The 18,644-nt window shown below is 37.5% G+C and overlaps 1 protein-coding gene across 2 annotated transcripts in view; it reads left to right on the top strand.

Moving 5' to 3' along the window:
• Positions 1–18,644, top strand: part of LOC148832928 (uncharacterized) — a 97,065-nt gene that overhangs the window by 71,749 nt on the left and 6,672 nt on the right. The window contains exons 3-6 of one of the 2 annotated variants that reach the window (XR_016091242.1): positions 136–274; positions 783–840; positions 16,482–16,541; positions 18,222–18,301. Coding sequence is in view for 1 of the 2 variants with exons in the window: in XM_088918601.1 (XP_088774727.1) it covers positions 783–840; positions 16,482–16,541; positions 18,222–18,301 (198 nt within the window). In the remaining variant the exon portion in view is untranslated. The remainder of the gene's footprint in view (positions 1–135; positions 275–782; positions 841–16,481; positions 16,542–18,221; positions 18,302–18,644) is intronic. The other variant, XM_088918601.1, reaches the window with a different exon arrangement.

The raw sequence follows: 18,644 nt of genomic DNA, 5'->3' as shown, positions 1-18,644 counted from the left end.
AGGTTTGAATTAATGATCTTTACCATGTGTGCAGAATTGTGGGGTGCCACAGCAATAGTACTGGTGATCATTGTAGTTTTCATAGAGAAGTGTTGCCATTTTATTAAACATTTTATCATGTTTCCTACCTTTCAGGTTGAAGCTTTGAGGGCTGTACTGCTGATACCAAGGGGATTTTGGGCCAAGAAAAGACTGAACTGACAAAAAACTATTACTCACATTTCCCCTTTAGTCTGGGGACAACCCCTGCTTGATCCCCTCCCAGGACTTCAAGGTTAGCTAATACACACTTTGCAGTTTTCAGTTTTCAATAATTTCCAACCACAGTGAACCATGTGTGTCATATAAGAACACTTATCGTTCTCAGAGTAATCTCAGGAAACTGAAACTGAATCATCCTGATTTCAGCAAGTAGGATCACACAGGCCTCTTGCAAACACCAGTAGATCTTTTTAACATTGCTGTAGAAGTCCAAACTGACAAATAAATATATGCATTTTCCTGAGAACACTCATTCAGACCCCCTGCTGACAAGACAGTATAAACAGGATGTTGTTTAGCTGTGGGGGTTGTGAGTTTTTCAAATGTGTTGATGTTTTTAAATGAAAAAGTAACAACAAACTAAGCAATGAATGCAGAACCTGTCAGGTGAGTGACCTCATGTATGACTGAAAATGTCTCAGGGCTTGCCATTAAGTGGGGACTTGAGCAACCAGGAGACCACAATTGAGTGAAGTTTAAAAAATGCTGTTGTGACACTTACACTGTTTTGTTTCACACAGGTCTGAAACTGCACATGAACCTTCACCTTGCACACAGAGTGGTATTTGTCAGGATGAGGTACTGTATGTTCAATCATTTTGCAATGAACATTTGACTCCCAATTAAAAAGCTTAGGTACTTTGAAGGCAACAATGAAAAAAGAAACCCCAGTAAGACTGAACTGTGATACTAGATACTAGTCTGCAATTTCCCTCACATGATCAATAAAGTATCTATCTATCTAGAACATCCAAATCAGACTTGTCCATTGAGTAATAAATGGAAGTAATCTTTTATCAAATAGCTACCGATGTCTTTATATCCATTATTTTTATACGCTAACAACTGCTCTTAAATCAAGTTGATTTTTATTTTGCATCCTATTGCAGCAACAGGCCAATCCAAATGTACTTTTTCTATGTTTGTTTTAACCTTAATTTTTCTATTTCTGTGTATTAGATGAGTTAGCATTGCTGCCTTGGGCCCTTGGGTTCAATTCCTGGGATGTGTAATTTGTATATTCTTCCTGGGGTTCAAATGGGTTTCTTCCAGGTGCTCCAGTTTCCTCCCACAGTCCAAAGAAATGCTAATAGGTTAATTGGCTTCTGGGAGAACTGTGGTGTGTGTGTTGCATAAAATGGAGAATGTATTGCATAAAATGGTTATAAAATGGATAGATGGATGTTTATTGGGTTATTCTGAGTATGAGGCCTAACACATAATATGTAGCATTACAGCTTTGCACCTGAACAGCACTAAAGTTGTCATTGTTTTACACAAGGTCTTTGTAACTGACTGAGCCTGAATGTGAACGATTTATCAAAGCTACTTCTCGTTAATCACAGACCTTGAATGTTAAACATTTTCATTAGTGTGCTTAATTTCTTAATTTCCTGTCCAAGTCTAGCTTTTGTGAAATATCACTGATTTTGATTAGCAACTTCAATTTAGATTCAATTTCTCAGCTTCGTGCTTCTATCAGATATGTGATTTTTTTTCCAGTGCTCGCTCAAACCATTTTTGAAAACGGTTTGCTTGCCAGTCTCTCTAGTTTTTGACATACACCTTTTCCTACAAAAGCCACATAGAATTTGCTAAAACATGAATACAAATGAACACAATTAAGTGCTCAATGGCATAGCAGCAGGATGGTGTTCATGAGGAACTCCACACTCATATCTAGACTCTAGACAGAGGTGTTGTATGCTTAAGCGAGGTACTTTACTCATGTTGCTTTAGTAAAATAAAAGAAAGACCCTGTCTAAATATATTAAAAAATGAAGTCATTAACAAAATGTGTAAGGCACAGTAATGTTTCACAGATACTCCATACACCCACTTGTTTTCTTCACCATCTGTCCAATAAATGTATTTTCCTCTGATTTGTCAAATTGTGATTGTCACTGAAGTGAGCAACATAATATCAAAATAAGCTTGTTTGTGTTATAGCTATGTTACCTCTTGCATCATTGTTGGTGTTGTACTTTTAATCCTGACCTGCTAGAATCGGGCCTACTGCGGAGATGGTTAATTTACAGTTTTAGGTTTTTCAGAATTTGTTGGACAGTTACAGTAAAAGAATGACATTTTGCATTTATTTTCCCTTTGCCTGCTCTGTACCTAACATTCACTGCACCTGTATTTTTATATTATGCTTTACTTTCACATCTTGTTGCACGGTAGTATGAACAATTAAGTGATTTATTACACAGTCAGAGCTGGTAGATACTCATCTGATATAAAAAAGAAACTTCTGTGTGATCCCAATAAGAATCCCATTCAGAATCTGATAGGGATTATTCAGATGGGTTTGATTGATCTAGTTAAAATAAGGGTTCACTCATTGTTTTAGCTAGTACATCCGTCACAAAGCATAGCAAATTACCTTTTCATTTCTCTGACTCCACACTGACAAGCCCCTAAATTCATTGTCCTCAAACTGCACCTCAGGTGCCACTTCTTACTGTAGCAACACCACCTCATGACAACCTTCATAATGACGTCTGCACAAATTCTTGAAATTTAAAGATATTTAAATTATGTAAGCAAATCCATTTTTTTTTAAACTTTGCTCCTCATTTTGTGGGGATGTTTAACATTTTGCCAGTGATCAATCTGTGGTTTACTGCATTGGTGTTTTGATCTATGCCTTTTGGGTTTCTTGGTCAGCAGCTTGTGGCAGTGATCGGAAATGCAGATTGGGAAGGTTTATCTGATTCACCAGTAAATGTCATTAAGGGGCACTTAAAACAAAATTACAATTGCAGGCTACCTTGTAACCTTTTTATAGTTTTGTAATACAGTTTGCCTACACATGAGCCATGTGTACTGAGCCAGTGCCTGCATTTTTGAATCACCACCTCTGTTCCTCATATATGATAGAGGAGCATCAGAAGATGTGAATCCTGGGTCCAGTGATTCACTTTTGAAATCCAGACACTGGTATTTTTATCCAAGTCTTTAGCAACCCATGAAGCAGCACCCACTGATGTCTCACAGGATAACATTAAGAAATGTTAAGCATTGTCTGGGCAGTTACGGGTTCTGATTTAGAAGTATTAAGCAAGACTTTCTTCCTGCCTTAAAAGTTGTCCAGGGAAGGATGAGAGTACATTGCATGAATTAAGCGTTGGACTCATGTTCACAGGGCCTTGTGGCGCAGGAAAGGGGGAAGTGACCACGTTTATTGTGCAAAAGGAGGCAAGACTAAGCCAACTATTTATATATAGTGTCCTACAAAGGTATTCAGATCCTTCCTATGGTGTCCAAATTTATAAAATTACCAAATGATGGCTACACATTTTTTTAAAACTGAGTTTTATTCAGAACCTGAAGGCAGAAACTGATAAATTATGGTAGATGCCAGCAAACACTAAAGCTAAAAATAATTAAAGATGTTGATTGTTTAATTATTATGAACCGTGAACTGCTTGGTAGAAACACCTTTGGCAGCAGTTACAGCTTCAGATCTTTTTGAATAAGTCTTTACTGACTTTGCACGTAGGCCTGGCGCAATTTTTTTCCACTCTTCTTGGCAGATTTTGCTCAGGCTCTCTCAAGTTTTTTGGGACTTACTTATGGACAACAGTTTTTTTCCTTCTTAACAGGACTCAAGCCAGTATTTTGACCGGGCCACTCAAGCACTTTCAGTTCCATTATTCTCAAGCCACTACAGTGTATCTTTGGCCTTTTGCTTTGGATCATTGCCCTGGTTGTCCTGCTTTTAGATCAGAAGCAGGTTTTCCTGTAAGATTTGCCAGTGCTTTGCTTCATCTATGTGTTGATTAGTCTTGACAAGCTTCTCCTTGGCACAGTAGGCCACTCAGTTTGGGTGGACAGTCTGATTTAGTCATTATCCACTTATAAACGATTGTCTTTACCATTCTCAAAGACATGCTAAGAGTCAGTGAAATGTGTGTATAGTCTTCTCCTGATTTGTGCTATTTTGCAGCTTTATCCCTGAGTTTTTTTTAAGTTCTTTGGTCTTCATGTTTGAGTCTTTGCTTGTAATTCACTACCTGATTGAAGGACCTTACAAAGGGAGATATATTTATTCTGAAATCATGTGAACTATTATTGTATAAAGAGACCACTCACATAATTGTGTGGTACTTTGATGTAACTGTGTGCACCTAAATTGATTCAAGATTATTTTTTCTTATATATTAACTATCAATTTAGCTCTTTCTTTTTGTTTTTTACTTAGAATGTGTGTAGTAGTATTAACCTCTACTTCAAATTGTCATAGCAGCAAGCGTTAAAACAACAAAATGTGAAAACTGCACAACGGTCTGAATGTTTTTACAAGGCACTGTGTTTAATTGCCTGCTTTTTGTTCTTTTTTAACAGCATTTAAAATGAATGTCATAATTTGTTAACAGTCTTTTGGAATTATTTTAGTAATATTAGTACCTAGACTGGGTATATACAAAATATTAGTTTGAAAGGAGATCTAATTTGACTTTATTCATCTAGGAATTAATATAATCAGAATTAACTGATCAGTCAATCAGTCTGTAAATTCTGCAGAATGACCTGTTAACATCCCTTAGGATTCACAAGTCCTAGACTTCAATTAGGTGTCCCTGTAATACATCCTGTAATCATTCTGCACAGACTGGAGATTGATTGCTCAAAGGTTAAAAAGCTAGTACATAGCTCATAGCTGCACATTCAGTTTGACACTAAGTAGACCTGGTTTTTAATCTAAAGAAGGAAATAAATATATGTTTTGAGTGATAGGTCCATTGATTGCACTAAGATTCATGCTTGGCACTTTTGAAACCAAAAAAAAAAACATCGGTTATTGGTGTAATAATTTTTGTGAAACTCAGGTTGCAGTGCTGCTGCTAATGTCGATGATATTAAAATGAAACGAGTCACAGGTGATTTGAAAATATTCTGAACTGTTGTAGTTGATGAAAAGAAAACATACTCTGTCCGAAACAGCAGCCCAAGCTAAAATAGGCTTTTTTCTCATTGCTCTACAGTATGAAACTAAAAGTTGCAGCTGATGGGATGCAGAGATAAAGAAGTTTCATTTGGTTCTGTGTGAAGCTTTGGAAAGTACACACTGCCTCCTAGCCTCCCTGCTGTCTGTAACGAGAACAGCACTCATGCACTGCTTCAGAGGAAGAAGATCGCAGATTTCCATTGGCATTCCCCATTGAGCTATCAGGCAGACGTACTTATGATGATAAAAACAGATTATGAATAACTGGGCTTAAAATATCTTGAAGGCAACCAATTGCTGGAAATTGGCGCCATAGGCCAATACTGACAGCAAACTTTCTTCTATTGTCATTTGGCAAAATATGTAGCCACAAAGATACAGCCAGACTGCCAAATTGACTGCGCCCAGCTCTCTTTTAAACAAAACAAAAAATGGATGCAGACACAACTAGTAAAGCAAAGAAACAAAAACAGGAATCATTGCTATGAATCACTTCATGAAGTAACCATTCAGGAGGAGTATTCTATAAACATATAGAATGATAGAATGGTCCTGAAGCATTTTATTTGCTTGTGTACTTGAAATAAGTGAATGCTTGAAATAAAGTTAAAATATACAGACAATGTAGTTAAGCCATCAGACTTTTAGTACAACCGTCTAGCTTTTCAGAGAATTTCATCTTTGCTTGAAGAGATCTAACAGCTCGCATTGTAAGTTTTTATTTACAGGTTCTCTGTAAGGTGAAAGGACATTTTACCTCATTGTTATCTTTAGTGTTGTTGTTATGCTGGAATGTAATCTGTATGAGGACTAACTGGTATACTGTATCTGTACAAGTGTGGTGTGTATTACTATTTGAATGAAAAATACACTTACATTTTCATGATACTGAATTTAGAGGTTTGACACTCTTGTTTGTAGGGTTTGTTTTCTCTTCAAGACATTTATCCTACAGAAAATATGTATTTATATTGCTCTGGTTTTATAGTGACACTGGTTATGTGACTGTCTTAGATTAAGAAAGAAAAATGCAGGTTAGAAAAATATATCAGAAATCTACCATATTTGATACATACCCATATTCTCCTTTAAAGTTACAACTAAAACAATAAAGACCTGGAAGCAGTAATAAGCTTTTATACCAAGAACATGTTTTTTTTTACTTCAAATGAAATAAAATAATCTCATTAACACAAAAAAGTACAAATAGTATAAACTATAAAATGTTGTGCATGTGCAGTTATTTAACACAGCCAGTTTTACCACCCGCATACAACAAGGTTCAACAAACATTAAACATCATAAAAGAACAGGTCTCCAAGTATAGTCGTTGAGCAAACTTTGTATAACATTTGCAAATTACAATAAAATGTAGCTCATTCATCCATTTGCTAACTGCTTATCCAACCCAGGGCTGCAGGGGAGCCTATCCCCTATCCTGGCAAACAAGAGGCACAAGGCAAGATACACCCTGGATGGGACGCCAGTCCAACGCGGGGCACACAAAGACACAGACATGCACACGTTCACACCTTGTTTCTGAGAAGCCAGTTAACCTACCCGTATGTCTTTGGACTCCAGGAAACTGGAGCACCCAAAGAAAACCTGAATGAACACAGGAAGTGCATACAGACCTCAGGCAGATAGTACCACAGGAATTTAACCCAGGGCCCCAGCGCTGCAAGGCAGCAATGCTAACCACTGTGCCACTGTACCACCATGCCTCCCTTAACTGTGATCATCACAGAAAATGTGTTATTTGGTTTTAGCTTCTGAAAGTTCAAGCACAAATATTATTTTATTGCTATATAATGCGATTTACTGTATATAGAATATCAAAGTTGCCTTTTTTATCATCCAGAAAAGTCTCCATTGCAGTCAGCTATGGAACGGTCTGCCATGCATACACTGATTTTTTTTTTGCAAGCATGTAAATAACTAAAATTCAGCAAGAGACTATTATAGCATTTCTGTTGCTGCCAGTTTGGAAGGACGACACCAGAAGACGTGCTGGTGCCAGACTAGGGGGGCATGTGAGATTCACAGAATATTATTTTGCTGCTTCATGACCCTTACAAGACTGTTTGAGTTCCACCAGTTGACAAGTTCCTGACTAGGAGGCTGGTCCAGTCCTTAAACAGAAGGGATTAAGGGAGAGTGAAATGTTATTATCAGCACTTCTTCATTCCCTCCAGATATTGTGCTAATGGGAACACTTACGTTCCCAATTTAAACTGGTAGTTTGTTGCCATTTTTCAGACGTGTGCATGTTTCTTTGCCCTGTGCTTCAGGAATGGAAACTGCAAAATGTCAGCCTCAGTCACAGGCTGAATGCAGCCCTAATGGATAAAGGTCAGTTGTGTAAGACCCACAGTAGCTGCAGGGCTTGTTGCTCAAGTCAGTTTCCTTCAGCTGGCTTTGCTTCCCATCACTGAAGAGCTGATTTCAGACTAATAACCTCCAGGCTGCATAGCTCACCCACCCAACCCAAGTTCCTGTGTGTGAACTTTAACTAGGCTATAGATCTTTACTATTAGTCAGCATTCAGATCAGAAATGTTCTAAGCAGTATGGGGGTCCATGGTTTATCAATTTCTGTGACCCTGCCCTTATGCCTAAATTAAGTGTTGAGACTGGAACTTAATTGATCGACCATTATGATTTTAAGGATGCAGTACTTGCTAGGGAAGAGAATACCACTTCCCTGCTTTGCTTTCTTGTAAAGAACAGTAGAGGAGGACTATGTACAGTACATTAATCTAACCAGACCTCCCTACATGTTTACCCCACAAAGTAAGAGCAGTCATCCATATATCACTCTTAGATCTGTGCAGTTGTTGCCATTTCTTTTGTTATTACTGTGTGTTTTCAACAAATGATTTTTTCTGCCTGTGTCATTTTTAACGGCAGCTGCCGTTATTGTTTTGGGGGATCAATCAAAACTAAGTTATATATAGATTAACATATTAATTTTGAAAATGCACAGCCTACATTCCTCACCGCTGTTGCTTATAGTTTTCACTTGGAAACTTTTTTTTTTAGAATGAAGTATGAGTATAAGCCGTGAATACAATAACTTTGTATCTGTTCGATATGAAACCAATTCTGTCACAGGTCTCAGTCTTAAAAAAATATAATTAGTTCGAAGGCTTGTTTCACTACTGCTTCTGTTAGAAGGCTTGTGTTGGTTCTTCACAGAGAGGGCGTGATAAACAGACACCCAAACGGAAGAAGCTGATGAATGGCTGTTGCCTTCCCAAGAAAAAGCCACCAGTTGTGATTTTCATCTAAGATCACGTTAATGCGGAAAGATGGTGTTGACCGAAAGTAACACAAAATCCAGCTTCACCTGCGTGCATGTGGTAGCTGAATTATTACCAATAATAATTTATATATCAGTTTTCCTCCCTCAAAGATCCTAAAGTATGTTACATACAAGGGGTCATCCACCACTGAAACAGCCCCCCAGAGTGACAGAAGGCTGGCATTCTGACAACAGCAGGCCTACTACACAGAACATTAGGTGGAAAAGTTGAATTGATTACTTAAGTAGGCAAGACCCAAGTTTAACATGTAATCCAAAGTGTCCCTGGTCTCCATACGAGGACATTGATACACTTACCACATACAGCAGCAACCTGGTTTTCCTTGGAAGTCTTTCAGCTCAGCCCTGCTGAGCAGGTGATATTGCTGCTGTCAGATTGTCTGGTATGAGACATCTTCATAAAACCATATGTCAATATGCAGAGCTATAAATTCTCAGCGCACTTGTTAGGTGTCAGATGTCTTAACCTCCGGATGCTTCTTTTCATCTAACGATGTGTTCCAATGTACACTCAATACAGCTTCCATGTAAACATGACAAACTCTCAGCTGTGGCTAGTTTAGACTTTTTACACAATAGTACATCAGTGCTGTGTTAGTGACAGCAGGAATAGAAATAAAGATGGAATATAATTCTTCCCAAGGGTAAAGATTCTGTAACAGCGCATTTTTCTGTGACCTGACAGTAACAATGACAAGCTACTAGATGGTGATGATAAGTAATACTGAATATTGCGAATAGTTCTGAAACCAAACAATATAAGATGAACAGGAACGTGGTGATGAAATCAATGCCATACCGATGAGATGGAACTAGAATGTAAATTTCTTTTGTTTTAGAGTTTCCTGAAATGCGGTGTTTAAGAGTTCAAGTTGGACATAAGATCTTGAAATTAAAGCAGGACAAAAAGCCACCACAGAGAACCTTAACTATATACCCCAGATCAAGTTCTTCAGATGGTGTTTAGATTTCTTGTTTTTGGCCAGTATGGTCAGTATGATCTAAAATGAGGTCCGGTGTGCTGAATTAAAATACAAACCAGTACAGTACATACAAAAACACTGAGCAATATTTTCTTTACATCTTTGTTTTTCTAGCAAAGCATGGATTCAATATCCACATGTTATGTAGCCCAGCTACCTATAGTAACTGTAGGGCCAATTTGAAATAACTATACTGGTGAAGGGTGCTTCCCCAGACAGTATGGATGCAGTACAGTTATTCAAATCGCTCTTTCATTCTCTTTACACTTCACTACACCAGTCTAATTTCTACACATCTTTGAGGGGGAATTCCATCATCAAATGAGCATTATTAGTAACTGAAAAACAGACTTTCCAGACAGGTTTCATCCTCCGTACAGCTGCTTTTCTCCCTTGAAGTCAATGGAACAGAAAAAAAAATGGACAGATGGACCTTTTTACTATTAAAACAAATATGCAGCTTTTTTAGATTTTATAAACCTAGACCATCTTCACAGTAGAGATGTGGTTATGCGGTTTTCTTAGCATGGTGCATTGAATGCCTGTAGTAAAATGGTCTGGAGCCTGTGAAACATGCATCACCAAGAGAAGTTCAATTTCCTTCCACTTACTTAATGCCTTACGTGCACAGTCAGTGTCTTGAAAAAAATCAGATCCCATTCAAGTGTTGAACAAAAAGCAATGCACACGTGACACGACACATAAAGCATTCTGACGGTGCATTTCTTGGGTGTTACATACCTTTTACCACCTTGTTTACTAAAGAACCCACCTGCTTTTGTGGAGATTAAATCTGAAATTTCTACTGACAGATTAAGAAATAGCCATTCACAATCCACAACAATAGGTTTTGGGAGTTAAGTAATTGAGGTCTTCACAAGTCCAAAAGGGCTGGAGGCAATGTTCCCTTCAAGCTGTGCGCGTGCGTGCGTGCACACAGGTTATGAAATGTGCACATACTATAGGAAATTGAACTGCACACAAAAAATTAAAATGAAAAAATATGATAATAATAAAACAAACATGGTCATCAACTGAAAAATGACCACACGAGACTGGCTGCGAGAGGCCCAACTTGGCTGTGTGCATTATTATTGCTACTCGATAATCGGTATCTATGCTCACTGCTCACGCTTGCTCGACACCCAGTCTCTATGACTGGGCTCATTGAATCACTGTCCCGGTCTTTTGGATCTCTAAGCTTCTATGAGAATGACTGTATTACCAAAAAATAATTTCAGGTTTACAATTTTACATACACTCAATTTAGTACACACAAGTTTTTGTCACTGGGGAAAAATTTGCACAAATTTTTGTGCACACAGGCCATTAAAATTAGAGGGGACATTGGCTGGAGGCCAGAGGAAACAGCCTTTGTTATAAAATTGGTTTTGCAACATAATAGTCTTGTCACTGTTGTGCAGAGGGTTGTCCCTTAGCATGCCATGATAAATCTTTTCTTTGCTAACTTTTTCTATTGTACTGATAAAGCTTTAGCAAATACCTCACTGCTCCTCCAGCAGCACGGTCCTGTGAAAACACTCCGCAATGCATTGGGAAACACTGGTTAGGCTTCATTTGTTATGCTGTTAAATTTCAGGACCGTGACGAATGATAAGCCGAGCTCCAAGCGTAGGTTTTCAGAGAAGCCTTGGGAGTCTTCGGAAAAGGCTGGGTGGGAGCGAGGTTTAACTCATGATGAATGAGAAGATAAAAATGACGCAGGTTGTTTGAAAGAGGGAGAGGAGATGAGTGAACGAGCAGGGGAAGAGAGAAGGGTGCAGTGGAGAGGCTGGCTGGGAAAAGAGCTATCAGATAGGAGGAGACTCCCCACATCTCCCCGGTGTAAATGACTGTCAGGTACTGTAGCAGCAGTGGACAAGACTGGGGAATGACAGCGAGTCCAGAAAAGAAAACAGAGGGAGAGAAAGTCACAAGACACAAGAAAAGTGCAGCAAGAGCAGTAGACTTTGCTGATTCAACGCTTGGAGAGTTAGAAAAAATAGGTATTTAGGACAAGTATTTAAGTGACAGCAAAGTTAGCACCTGTTGGCTCCAGCACAATGTCTGGGCACTGAATAACTGGGGGAAATAATAGCCTGCTTAATTGCTTTATGATTGATTACTGAATTGACCGTCTGATGGACAGACAGGTGGTCTTTGAGAAATGCATCCCAACCGCGTTGTGGTCATTGCTGGTTGCCCGGGGCAACAGCCTGGGCCTGGGCGTGACAACATTAAGTTCAGGACATCATTCTTTGCACCTATTCAGTCTTTGTTTCTAATGAAATAGCTAAAATTCAGATATCACTGCCAACTTCTAACAGGAAGGGTAAATCAGATAAGTGTTTGTGTACATGTGAGCGTTTAGGTACAGTGAGAATCAACCCAGTTAACTGAGGGTCTGTCCTACAGCCAAAGGATGAAGAGGCTGGGATCTGCATGCAGAGTTAACCAGAGTTAACTGCTGGGAGTCTACGGGATAACTATGAAGGTGCAAGAGAGATGCATTAGATAAAATGTGAACAGAACAGGGGTTGTATTTGATATATACTGTATGTGGCTTTGAGAAATGATGTCGGGAATGATGATGATTTAGAGCAGCTGGGATGAGTTCGCATCATTCACCCGAACATCAGTTATGAACTTCCATTAGTTGTGTTTTTAATGCCTCTCTGTTTATTTTACGTGACCATATGACTTTGAGTTCACTGGAACACTCTGATATTGGATAGGATTTTAAAACTACCCTCAAACTGAAAACTGCTCAATTGTAAATTCCACATTACGCCTTTACTGAGATGAAATAAGTGATTAATGACTGTGCACAGTAAATGTGTAAAACTATCGAGTTTTCACTGTTCCTATCAAGGACAGTGTGAACAGCTGAATAATGTTACTACTTTGTTCAAAAGTGTTATCTCAGTCATGGATTTATACTGAACAGCTGACCAGTATTGCTGTGAGTATTTATTGGTCACAGACATTAATCATCTCATCTCAGCAAAGGCATACTGCTAAATTTACAAACAAATCTTTCAGGTTAAGGCCAGTTTTAAACTTCTGTGTGGTCTCAAAGTGTTCCAGGGAATACAGGAGCCTTCTGCTCACCCTAACTGGCTGAACTTTGGAATGAGATCAATGTTTATACAGTATGTGCCTTTGACACTTCAATGTATAGAATGAACAGTATTTAGGTCTTCCGTGTAAGCAATCGCTTAGCCTCCCTTTTAAAATCTGTAAGGACACTGTAAATATTTATTCGTGATATGGAGACAAACAGGAATTAATTCTGGCTGGCAGTGAGTGTGAAAAGTATTCAGTTTGGGTTCATTGCAGTATGTTTAACTGTGGTTCAGGTAGAAATGATATTATTTCAAATCATAGTTCGTTATACTCAATGGAAGAAGACAGTCACTGCATGTGCTTCATTGCAAAATGTAAACATTTATTATGATGTTCACTTGTCTTTGATGTAACATGGAATTTACCTGGGTGCAGGGTAATAAAACAACTGTTTCAGTTCCACTAGACCCAAAACATGTTATTGACAAATACGTTTAGTTTAATAAACAAGAGTGGGGTTCGAGGGGGCAGCTGCTTCTGTGAGCAAGCTGCAATAGAACAGGGGTCAATTACATGCAGAGAAGTAAAAATAATAATATTTACTTAACAGATAATTGTTTTATATTATGGCTGCCAGTATTTTTGTGAATGGCTGCATGTATGGATAAGGTCTAAAAAGAGCTGGGTAAGTCCTTCAAGGTTAAATGCAGGGTTGTTTTGGAGTGTAATACACCCAATATATTTTCTTGCAGCTTTCCTTAGGTTGCGTTAATTCCACACAAACTGTCTCGGAGCCTGTTCACATTTCTTGTCAGTAATTTTTTAAAGAAAAACTATCGGGGAGTTTGTAGAATTGTTGTTGTTGTTTTTTTAGTTTTGGGGTAGGAAAACCCTACAGGTACTGTATGTGTAATCTGGAGTTTTTCATCTTCAATATATTTAGTCAGAGAGATATCATTTACAGAAATAGTCTTCAGTAGTAGCAATTCATATGTGGGGGAGGTGGGGGTTGAGAGTGACTAACAGAAGGTATATAGGTTAGGGAATTCAGTTTAATTTCCTCACATTCATGTACAATAGTTTACTGATGAAATGTGCCAGTATTAATTGGAAATAGCAAGTATTAAATGCCAGTACACTTTGTAGCACAGAAGTTGTGTGCACTTTGATTACATTGTTAACAACATCCATTTCAGCCCTGTTTTTCTGGTCAGGGTCTTAAAACATTTAACTGATTTTTAAAAATTAATTAAATGTACATAATTTATTTACTGTATTTTGTTTGGATGCCTGACATCACTACAACAGTATACTGAATATGTTATATGTGTTAAGGAAGAGTACATTAGAACTATATAAATATTTAATCTGCCACTGAGTTCATCTTATGGGTCATGAATGTTTAGCACAGTTCATTTTTATTTTTAAGGTTTGCAGTCACATGAGTGGAACAAGAATTCAGCTAGCTATTTACAGGGTACAGTATTTAATTTTATTCTTGATTAGACACCAGCGTAGCCTTCGATTTTAATATTAGTGATCCCACAAAATAATGTGAGCTTACTGACATTAACAAAACAAAAAAAGAAGAAAATAAAATCTTGTCAGTTACATCTTAATGATACTTTTTTCATGCCAGACTAAAGCATGACTGGCTACTTGGCCTCTTGATGTTTGTAAACTTTCTAATTGCTTGTTTCAGCACTAAATGCATTTAAATCTAACACTTAAAGTCCAGCAGTCAGGAACTCGTTGTCTCTTACTCTGATCAGCTTTATTCTATACAGCTGGAATAAGAAATACAGTGTCCTCTGATGCACAGACATCTCTTGTTCTTTTATTAAGTCTCATTTTTAAATATTTTCAAGTGTAATCTTTGTTTTCAGGATCTACAGTATGATTTATCCATATCTCAGTCATTCCTTTTTTAATATATTTGTATTTGTTTTTACAAATTTCCATCTTCAGGCATGTTTTAAAAGAATAAGATGGGGGCTCTCCGATGATAGCTGAGAAAGAGAAGCCACTTCATAGTTGGGGATTATTAGGAGGCCGTGATTGGTAAAGGCCAGGGGGAAATTTGTGTGGTGAGCGTACTGGTGCACTTTGGCTGCTGTCGCATCATCCAGGTGGGGCTGTGCATTGGTGGTGATGGAGGGGAGTCCTCATTACCTGTAAAACGCTTTGAGTGGAGTGTCCAGAAAAGCGCCATGTACAGTAAGTGTAAGGAGTTATTATTATATTGCTTGAATTGACTAGAATGGATTTGCATATAACTGTCCATGTAAGGGGCTCAGGGAACTCGTGTGGTGCCTGCAACGTTGCAGGGATTGTTGCAATGAGGGATGCCCTGTTGCTTCAGTTTGGGCTCTTGTGTGGTGGGCATGTTGGAGGAGAGCTCCCACAGGTCCTCATTCTCCCCCTGGGGACGGAGGATGCAGTAGTGTTCGGAGCTGATTGTATGAAATAGAACTCATTAGTTATTCCCCCAAAAATAAAATAATATATTATATTATATCTAACATATAAAATAATAGAACTACAGTAGGTTTATAAGTGTGGCAATACATAATTCTTTTATGGCAATATATAATTCTTTATGCAATAATATCAATGGTTTTATTTTTGATTTTATTGACTACATTTTCTGTTATTCATACCTCTGTAACACTTTTTACAGACCCCCGTAATTTAAGTGGAAGCTGCAGAACACAAGGGAGTATTGTACAGTAGGTGTGTGGACAGAGCAATAACTCAAAACATTCTCTATTGTACCCTACTAGATCTCATCTTTCTTCAGTGTTAAGACAAGCTTATAGTGGTCTAGCAATGATTGTCTGAATGCAAAAGAAAATATTTTGCAGAACTAATATGCCATTTATTAGAAATGGTTTTCAAGTGAAGTTCAGATTGATTACTTTTGACTGAGACATTTGGCAATTCTTACAAATTAGGTAAAATAGCACTGTATCAGGAATGTGGTGACATCTGAGATGTACACCATTGGGAAGAACAGCTTTTCATTTTTCCAGATATCTATTTTTAATTCCTTTTGGGATCAAATATTTTGTGCACTCAGTACCTTTTTTTCAAGCAGTGGTTAGCATAACTGCCTCGCAGTGCTGGGGCCCTGTATTCAATTCTGTACCTTGGAGTGCTGTCTGCTTGGAGTATGTGTGTGCTCCCCTTGTTTGCTTGAGTTTCCTCCCACAGTCCAAAAACATACTGGTAGCTTAACTGGCTTCTGGGAAAACTGGCCCTGGTGTGAGTGTGAGTGATGCTCTTTCCAGGGTGTATCCTACCTTGTGCCCCAGACAGGCTTTTGGCTCCTCAATGTCCCTGAATAGGAAGAAGCGATAAGAGAATGGATGGATGGATACCTTTATTCAAAATCTATCAAGATTTGATTCCACACAATCCCAAAGCATACCTGATTGAATTATACAGGGAAAAAACCGATGAGTCTACTGGGAGATTACGAATACCACCTCGGAATGTTATAATCTGCTTTTGACATGCTTTCAAGGATACTCGGCTTCTGTGGTATTTCATAAATGTATGATGTAAAGCAGCTTGGAATCCCAGGAGTGATTGCTATGATATAATATTTTTATTTTTGTATTTCAAGGCTACATTTCACAGTCTAATCATACCGTTTTGCTTGGGCACTCATGAAACATTAGCTATTAACACACTTCACACACTGCGTGGCAGAAATGCATTTGACATAATGAAAAGCATAATGACTTTTTACTTTCTGGTGTAATTGTTGCTATTGGGCTCATAATGGGTTTAAACAGAAAAGACAGAGTTTGCTTTGGTTTAGCTCACAGACTGAGGTGAAATTAATTTCTCTTTGGGGCACGTCTGACACTTTCTTTGTTGTTTTTCAGGACTTGGATGGTGGTAGCCAAGCAAGAAAACAGAAGCTACTTCCTTGTCTGGAACAGCAGGTCAATGTTTGTATTACTGTTTTATCTTCAGGAAAGAATGAAAATATACTGAGAGGCGAAAAAAATACAACCAATGCAATTGGTTCCAATAACTGGTCTCTGGTATTTACTGTAAACGTTTACTGTGACAGATCTGAAACTTGTTTCTGTTTTTTTAGATAAATATGTTTGTTTCAAATGAGCTTCTGGTAATGAAGCATTTGCTGGTCCTTCTGATTCAGATGTTATACAAAATAAATGAATCACTTTGTACATTTCTCAGAATTATATACTATATTACTTAGCATTTAAAAGTGGTGATAAGAAAATACACAGCAGGAAAGCAAAGCCCAACAGAATGTAAATTATTATGGTGTTGATTAAACAGTAATTTAACCTGTTAAGTGCAAAAAAAATCCGGGGCTATCACAATTAAAAAAAAAACATTTGATTACTAAGTACAGTGGTTTTGAGACTGATGAAAAAAGTCATTGCTTAGCTACTAAGTAAATATGATAAAGTAATCAGAAAAGCCCATTTTCAATTGAGGTTTTGTAATATGACAGCCTAATGTTGCTATAATAAAACAAAACCTTCAGTGATAATGATAACACTTAACCAAGTCGTAGTTTAACCTTCATGGATTAAAAAAAGGTTACTTTCTTAAAGCCTGTGATCATAAGTGCTATGATTTTGTCAAGGAGGAGTGTGGGTACTTTACTTCAAATAAATGTCAACTCTCATCACAACCATTTAGATCCCTTTAGAGGAGGACTAATAAACAGTCTTGCTCTAGTAGAATTATGTACAGTTTATACTGTATGTACTGTATTTATTTAGGAATTATTGTATGTTTGTTTATCAAAATAGTAAATTGAAATTAAGTCTCTTGAAGCAAGTAGAAACCTTTCCTAAGACAATGAAATGTTGGCCTTTTCTAACAATTGACCTGAGTGTTACCTTGCTGTGCCCTGTTTTGCAGAGCATCATTTCCAATACCTTACCAATTGTGAACATTGTCTTACATTATACTTGGTAACAGCCATAACATGAGTAATTCCTGGACTGAACAAATATAACAGTAAATGATTTGTTGACAAAACATTAGTACACTTTCCTAACATGTTTGTGAGAAAATAAGAAAGGTTACAAAAATGAGGAGGCCATCTAGACCATATAGCCTGTTTGGTAGTTAGCAAATGATCTCAGAATCACATCCAGCCTTTTCTTCAATTTCTGTTCTTTCACTGCTGATAGCAAATGCCTTACTCCACTTCTCTTAAACTTCCTTTATAGTCCCCATTCTTTAAATTGTTTTGGACTCTGCCTGTTCAGTTTCAAAACTTATTTTAAACAAAGCATAATATACAATGTCATGATCATATGTCAATAATTGCTCGTTCACTTCTATTTACAGTAACTCTAGTTCGAAAAGACTAGACAAATATAGGTATTGCAGTCATTCTAGGTAAACAGTAGTTAGCTAAGTCTATGACAACAATGTCCTAGACTTTGATGTCAGTTTCACTTGATGACGTCCCTAATAATTTTTCCCACCGAAATTAAAATAGTCAATGGTATGTGCTTCTTCCATCATAAATACTTTGGTGATTTATTTATAATTAGACTGCATTATTATTAATAATTGGTTGTTTTATAGCATACCCCTTACACTATCCCCCTGAATGTTTGTTTATACAGATCTGGAGATCTTAGAATGCCCATGTTGATGTGTAGTGCTACACCTCCATATGTTATATTGTTCCTGTGTCTTCAAAATGGTTTGTATCAACTTATTCATACTCCATATCAGCAATGTTTCTGTGATTGTAGTTGAATCACAATCTTCTGTTAATGCAGTAACTTCTTCTACTTTAATTTAACTATTTAATTGTCTCTCTCTCTGGATTGTCAGATTGCTTTGGTACATTAAGTTTGTTGTTAAACTCCTATTACAGTTGTATTCCCATTAAAAGTGGGTTGTGTGATAGGACATCAGTTAAATGGAGAGAACAGAAAAAAATCATAATCCTGGAAAAGTGGATGTATCTTAAAAGAATTCATGTGAAACTTTCTCACATTTATGCTCTTAATTTTGGCAGTTGGTAGAATGGAGCTGACAGT

The sequence above is a fragment of the Atractosteus spatula genome, chromosome 6 (assembly GCF_055471065.1).
Source record: "Atractosteus spatula isolate fAtrSpa1 chromosome 6, fAtrSpa1.hap1, whole genome shotgun sequence".
Taxonomy (NCBI): Eukaryota; Metazoa; Chordata; class Actinopteri; order Semionotiformes; family Lepisosteidae; genus Atractosteus; species Atractosteus spatula.
The sequence above is the reverse complement of the archived record's forward strand: the minus strand, read 5'-3'. Positions and strand labels throughout refer to the sequence as shown.